This window comes from Otolemur garnettii, unplaced genomic scaffold, assembly GCF_000181295.1.
Source record: "Otolemur garnettii isolate 467f Iridium unplaced genomic scaffold, OtoGar3 scaffold00049, whole genome shotgun sequence".
NCBI classification, from domain to species: domain Eukaryota; kingdom Metazoa; phylum Chordata; class Mammalia; order Primates; family Galagidae; genus Otolemur; species Otolemur garnettii.
The window spans coordinates 4,494,937-4,502,521 of record NW_003852444.1 but is presented as its reverse complement, the minus strand read 5'-3'; the positions used below and the strand labels follow the sequence as shown (position 1 = coordinate 4,502,521).

Below are 7,585 nucleotides of genomic sequence, written 5' to 3'. Positions count from 1 at the left end.
AAAAAAAAAAAAGAACTGAGCAGTTGTGACAGCAATTATATAGTTCCCCCAGAGCTGAAAATTATTTACTCCCTGGCTCTTCATGGAAAAGGTTTTCCAACCCCTGCGTTAGGCATCAGATAAGCTGAGGAGCACTACGCAATATTTCTCTGAATGTATTTTCCTAAAATAAGGTATCAAAGAGAAGCTAAATACTTACCGAAGCTTTAACCCAGGCAAAGTAAATATCAAGTGTGGTCACAGCTCCCTGGCTGTGATAAGGAGGTTTGAGCAGACCTTACCGGTATGACTCCAGGAAGGCAACAAGCCTGATAGAAGCTTATAGCCTTGACTTGGGGAATAGTACTGTCTTCTTGGATTGAATAATTAGGCTCATATTCATCTTCATTTTCAGCACCATTAATTAATGGCCTGTGGGAGTCTTCTTCAAAATTTTCTTCTGCCTCAATACCTGACAGACCTAAAACAACAACAGCAGCGACCATTTACAGAGAATCTCCGGTGTGGCTGGCACTACAGCTGGCATACATCACTACTTATGGGGTCAATATTATTTTTATTTCCATTTTATGGTAGAAGCAACAAAGGTTCAGAGACCAAGGTCAACTAAGGTCAATTAAGTTCACATAGCTTGTTTAAAAATACTCAAAAACAAGAATTGCACATCTCTTTGCTTCTGTGGTTTTACTTACACACATTCTGTATTTAATTGTAAATAAGGATCAAACTGAATTATTTTTATGAACAAAAAGAAATCTGACTCAAGAAGTGAAATTAGAAGTACATCCATGCTAATTCCTAGCCAGGCTGATGATGGTAAAAATTTGCAAATGCTAAGCTATTCCTGTTATCTATAAAAGGCAGGCACCACTCCCTCAAAGACCTGCAGCTGGGCTGGGGTTGGCTCCCATGCAGACAGGACACAAACAGCAGTACTATTCTCCTTTAATTCACTAAAAGGAGTTCACAGTTTTCCTGGGGGGAAAAAAGAGATCTGATTTCCTGGCCTCTCCCTTTGGCCAGGAGAGTAAAACATTCTAAATAGAAAAGACAGCTTCTCCTCACCAATTTCTTGTGGTGACACCAGGAGTCCAAAGAAGATGATGATCCCACCAGCAAACTGCACAGATGCCGTCACCAAAAAGGCGTACTGGAGGAGAGGGAGGAGAGGTGGGTCTTACACGTCTGGGGCTAGTCATCATGACACATTCATCAAAGGCACACATGTGGGCTGTGGGAGCGTGGGTAGGTAGGACGACAGGAGGACAGGGAGACTGGGGGAAAATGAGTGCTGACTGCTACACTGAGCCAGGCACTGTGCAAAGTGTTCTACTCCTGTTAATCATTTAAAGCTTCCCAGCGAATCTACACAGCTTGGGGGGGAGGGGTTAATCAAGATCCCCTGGACACTAAGTAGCAGCCACTATTACAACTGTGAGACCAGAACTATCTCCAAAAATCTAATTCTTGGCATCACACAGCTTCTCACAAAAGACACAGTATCTGCCCTGGAAGATATTATAACCAGTTGAGGGGATTAAACAACACACAAAACAGTTATAAAGCAACATGAAGCTAAGTAAGTGGGAAGACCCAGTCCTAGTAAGAAACACACAGGAATTCAGAAGGAAGGAAAACCTGAAAAGGCTGAAGCAGCAGGACAATGTTTTAGTGAAGAGGTGAAAAGGCAATTGCCCATCTCTCTAGGCACAGGGTAGGTAAGAAAGAAAGAGAAAGTTGCTGCCTGACTGAAGTAGAGGGTTTATGCTAGGGGGCAACAGGGAATAAAACTGATTTGGAGGCTCAGTGCCCGTAGCCCAGAAGCTAGGGAGCTGGCCACATACCGCAGCTGGTGGCTTCGAATCCAGCCCCAGCCTGCAACAATGACAACTATAACCAAAAAATAGCCAGGTGTTGTGGCAGGCACCTGTAGTCCCAGCTACTAGGGGGAGGCTGAGGCAAGAGAATCGCTTAAGCCCAAGAGTTGGAGGTTGCTGTGAGCTGTGACACCACAGCACTCTATCCAGGGCTACATAGTGAGACTGTCTTAAAAAAAAAAAACTGATTTGGAAAGGTGACAGCTTCTCAACTGCTGCACAGCTGAGTTTTTACAGAGACTAGAGCCTGACATAGATAGACAAACCAAATTTTGACTTTTTTTTTTTGAGACAGAGTCTCACTTTGTCACCCTCAGTAGAGTGCCATGGCATAACTCACAGCAACCTCAAACTCTTGGGTTCAAGTGATTCTCTTGCCTCAGCCTTCCAAATAGCTGGAACTACAGGCACCGCCACAACACCCAGCTATTTTTAGAGGCGAGGTCTCTTGCTCAGGCTGGTTTTGAACCCGTGAGCTCAAGCAATCCACCCATCTCAGCCTTCCAGAGTGCTAGGATTACAGGCATGAGCCACAGCACCCAGCCAAACCAAATTTTTAAACATGTGAGTGACAAATTAAAGCAGTGTTTCCAGAAGTCAAATCTGAGAGGGTAAAATGAAATTCTCAAGTGAATCAATCAGTACTATCCAGGTGTGAGGGCTAAGAAAGCTAGAATAAAAGTGACCATGAATAATCTAGACCAAAATTCTTGGCAGGCTCTTTAAAAATGTATCTATTTTTTTTTTTTTTTTTTTGCAGGTTTTGGCCAAGGCTGGGTTTGAACCCGCCACCTCAGGCATAAATGTATCTATTTCTGAAAAGAGCAATTTACTTTAATTACTTAGGTTTCAACTAAGCAACATGCTCACATGATTCAAGCAACAGAAAGTAATAAGGATGGACAATGAAAAGTTGCTCTCTAACGCTTTCCCCCCACCACCCAAATCTTCCAATCTTCCCAACATACCCAGCGTTGTTAATTGATTTTGACTGTCCAGAGATTGTTTTGCAGACATACAGCTAATACAAATACATGCTCTTTCATTCTTCCTTTTATTTATTTATTTATTGACACAGAGTCTCACTTTGTCACCCTTGGTAGAGTGCCGCGGCATCATAGCTCACAGCAACCTCAAATTCCCGGGCTTAAGCAATTCTCTTGCCTCAGCCTCCCAAGTAGTTGGGACTATAGGCACTCGCCACAATGCCCAGCTATTTTCAGAGATGGGGTCTCGCTCTTGCTCAGGAAGGTCTCAAACCTGTGAGCTCAGGTAATCCACCTGCCTCAGCCTCCCAAGTGCTGAGATTCCAGGCGTGAGCCACCAAGCCTGGTTCATTCTTCCTTTTAAAACAAATAGCACCCATTTTGCATCCTCGATTTCTTCACTTAACATGTCTTTGACACCATTCCAGTGCGTCAGTCTCTACCAGTAGTACATAGAGAGCTTCCTAACTCTGCGTCACAGCTGCACAGCCTCCTTTGAACAGGACGATCATAGTTTATTTCCCTCCTGATTGACATTTGTTTTCAATCCTTGGCTATTACAAACACTACTAGAATAAAGGAGGGTGCAGAACCTACAGATACATCATTTGTCCATGTTACAGTCTATTCACCTGTGTGATTAACTCCTGGAGGGGGAACTGCTCAGTTTCCATTCTGATAGACACTGCCACATTGACCCCTTGAGGGGACATTTATTCTCCCAACTGCAATGCTGGTTTCTTCAAGTCGTCATAAATACAACCTGTGGTCAAACTTTTAGATTTTTACCAATCTAGTAAGAGTACAGTGTAGTTTTACTTTTTGTTTAATAGTGTAGATTTAATTTGCATTTCTCCTCCAACTAAGCGCCATAAGGACAAAGCAGATTTTTGTCTGCTTTGGGCAGTTCTATATTCTCCAGTGCCTGAGGGCACACAGAGGGACTTAAATATTTATTGAATGAATGAATAAACTATGAGTGAAGTTGAATATCTTTTCATATGTATACAAGCTATTTCTATTTCCTTTCCATGAATTATACATCCAAATTTTTGACCCTTCTGTTGCTGGTCTCTTTCTTACTAATTCGTGGGTGCTCCTCGTATACAAGGGATATCAGTCCTTTATCTGTAATGCGAGTTGCAAATTCTTCTTCTCAATTGGCTATCTGTCTTTAGACTCTTTTATGGTGCTTTTGCCATGAGTAATTTTTTGTGTTTGATGTAGCAGAAGTTTGTCCTCCTTTAAGCCTTTCCCTGACAGCTCTAGCTAGTTTTAAATGGCCACAGTTTATAAAAACCAATACAAATACACAAATGCACACACAATACAAAGCCAAAAAAAAAATACCTACCTCATAACCATACTGCAGAACAGAGGACGCTAGGCACGCTCCCAAAATGTTGCCCACTGAAGCACAGGCGCTCCAGAGACCAAAGACGACTCCCCGTCTAAGATACAGAACAATGGGGGGCAGCAGACAATAAAGTCACAAGGGATTCTACGTGCAGTTCAGAGTAGAGAACGGCCCAAACAGTGATGGTTCACATTACAAAGATTAAAAATTCTATTTAAAATTTCTTTAAAATACATGAGAATGGCTGACATGGTGGCTCATACCTATAATCCTAACACTCCGGGAGGCCAAGGCAGGTGGATCATCGCCTAAGCTCAGGAGTTTGGAGACCAGTCTGAGCAAGAGCAGGACCAGTCTCTACTAAAAATAAAAAATAAGTTGGGCGTAGTGGTGGGCACCTGTAATCCCAACAACTCGGGAGGTTGAGGCAAAAGAAAAGTTTGAGACCAAGAGTTTGAGATTGTTGTGAGCTATGACACCACGGCACTCTACCCAGGGTGACAGAGTAAGACTCTGCCTCAAATAAATAAATAAACAAAAATAAAAATAAAAATACACAAAAATGACAAAGCATCAGGTCTCCTCTAAGATTTTTGTTGTGTTAAAGTTCAATTGGGCTTGGCACCCGTAACACAGTGGTTAAGGCGCCAGCCACATACACCAAGGCTGACAGGTTTGAACCCAGCCCAGGCCAGCTGAACAACAATGACAACTGCCCTAAAAAATAGCTGGGCATTGTGGCAGGCACTTGTAGTCCCAGCTACTTGGGAGACTGAGGCAAGAGAATTGCCTGAACCCAAGAGTCTGAGGTTGCTGTGAGCTGTGATACCACAGCACCCTACTCTATCTCAAAAATAAATAAATAAATAAGGGCGGCACCTATGGCTCAGTGGGTAGGACACTGGCCCCATATACCAGGGTGGTGGGTTCAAACTTGGCCCCAGCTGAACTGCAACAAAAAAATAGCCGGGCGTTGTGACAGGCTCCTGTAGTCCCAGCTACCCGGGAGGCTGAGACAAGAGAATCACCTAAGCCCAGGAGTTGGAAGTTGCTGTGAGCTGTGTGATGTCACAGCACTACTGAGGGCAATAAAGTAAAACTCTGTCTCCACAAAAAACAAAAAATAAATAAAATAAAATAAAATAAAGTCCAATTTGAAGTGAGATCCAATCACCACTAAAAATAAAATAAAGTTCAATTTGATGTGAGATCCAATCACCACTAAAAATTAAAAAAGCATTACCCAGGCATCATGGCAGGCACCTGTCGTCCCAGCTACTTGGGAGGCTAAAGCAGGGGGACTGCCTGAACCTAGGAGTTTGAGATTGCTGCAAGCCAGGTTGATGCCATGGTACTCTAACCTAGACTCTCTCTGAGACTCTCTCTCAAAAAAAGAAAATAAAGTTCAATTTGGAGCTCACTGGAAGACACTGTTAAGAGAACTTAAAAAGACAATTTGGGGGACGGCACCTGTATCTCAAAGGAGTAGGGCACCGGCCCCATATGCTGGAGGTGGCGGGTTCAAACCCAGTCCCAGCAAAAAAATGCAAAAAAAAAAAAAAAAAAAAAAAAAACAAAGGACAAAAAACAAGTAAGGGTGGCGCCTGTGGCTCAAAGGAGTAGGGCACTAGCCCCATATACCATAGGTGGCAGGTTCAAACCCAGCCCCAGCCAAAAACTGCAAAAAAAAGACAATTTGGGAGGAAATATTTGCATATCACTTATCTGATAGGAGACTTGTATCTGGAATACAAAGAACTCTCAGAATTCAATAATAGACATAATGCAATAGAATGTTAAAAAGCATGAATCTAGGCTGGGCATAGTGGCTCACATCTGCAATCCCAGCACTCTGGGAGGCCGAAGTGGGCAAATAGCCTGAGCTCACAAGTTTGAGCCCAAACTGAACAAGAGCAAGACCCCATCTCCAAAAATAGCCAGGCATTGCAGTGGGCATCTGTAGTCCCACCTACTCAGGAGGCTGAGCCAAGAGAATCACTTAAGCCCAAGAGTTTGAAGTTGCTATGAGCTATGACACCACACCATTTTACCAAAGTGAGACTGTCTAAAAAAAAAGCATGGCTCTCTCTCTTCTCCTCTGTTCTCTCTCCTCCTCTCTCATCCTTGATCTCCTCTTTTCTCTCCCCTTTTCTCTTCTCTTTTCTCCTCCTTGGTGCTGCTCTGCAGCCTTCCTCCCCCACCAATAAAGACCTTTCATATAAGCCTTGATGGTCTGTGAGATCTCTGCCAGTCGAATGCCACCTTTTCAGCTGGTGTCAGAAGTGGGATATAATTAGGGAACGCTGCCAAGGGTAGCTTCTACCCCTTCCATGGGGTTTTAGCTCCTGGGGGCTCCCTATCCTCCTCTCATACTCCCGGCACTCATCATTGCATCGGCTTGTGTCCACCTGCCAAGGTGCTCTAACCAGCACTCAGCACTGCCTCATCCAGACTTAGTAACTACTCAGCTGGTGCTTCAAACCTACACCCCAGATACAGCTCCCAACCTACAAAAAAAAGAAACTGTTCTTCATGAATGGGCTACACTCCACTCCAGGCCACAAGACCTTCCTGAACACCACTTCTAAACAGCCACCACTAAAAGGGCAGTCTAAGAGCAAAAAACGTATATCCTCCCAACGAAAAATCATAATTATCTAATAGTTGGCCAATTAAAACTACGTGCCCCTTTCAGCAAGAAGAAACTACAGAAGAGAGAACTCAACAGCCCCTATCCCAAGGCCAACCCCCTATTTTTAACATATCAAGAAGGGAGGAATATTAGGTGATTGCCTCAGAAAGCCCCTTCCTGCTCTTAAAGTTACAACTCCTTCCCAAGCACAGGGAGTGGCCTGCTTACCTCATCTCCCTGTGCCAATTACCCACTGCCTGCCCTTAACGGCTCTTCCTACGGGAGCAGTAACTCCTTACTGGCTATCATACCATCCAGTCACCTGAGACTTCCCTATATAAAGGTACGCTTCTCTTTTCTCTCTCTCTCTCTCTTCTCCGCTCTCTCTCCTCCTCTCTCCTCCTCACTCTCCTCTTCTTTTCTCCCCTTTTCTCTCCTCGTTGGTGCGGCTCTGCACCCTCCCTCCTCCACCAATAAAGACCTTTCCTACAAGCAAAAAAAAAAAAAAGCATGAATCTATAAACATCTTAAAGTTGTTGAAAAGGGGGGAAAAGATATTAATAGATATGTCAAAAAATACATATGATAAGGACATGAAAAAATGCTAAACATCATTAGACATTAGGGAAATCCATATTAAAATCGCAATGAGGGGCTCGGCGCCTGTGGCTCAAGCAGCTAAGGCGCCAGCCACATACACCTAAGGTGGAGGGTTCGAATCCCCAGCCCGGGC

General features: G+C 43.8%; 1 protein-coding gene across 1 annotated transcript in view; it reads right to left on the bottom strand.

The window, feature by feature from the left end:
- Positions 1-7,585, bottom strand: part of SLC37A3 (solute carrier family 37 member 3) — a 54,873-nt gene that overhangs the window by 18,764 nt on the left and 28,524 nt on the right. Inside the window, exons 7-9 of the mRNA XM_003791570.3 lie at positions 4,218-4,314; positions 1,066-1,150; positions 282-460 (exon numbers count right to left, since the gene is read on the bottom strand). Of these exons, the coding sequence (XP_003791618.1) occupies positions 282-460; positions 1,066-1,150; positions 4,218-4,314 (361 nt within the window). The remainder of the gene's footprint in view (positions 1-281; positions 461-1,065; positions 1,151-4,217; positions 4,315-7,585) is intronic.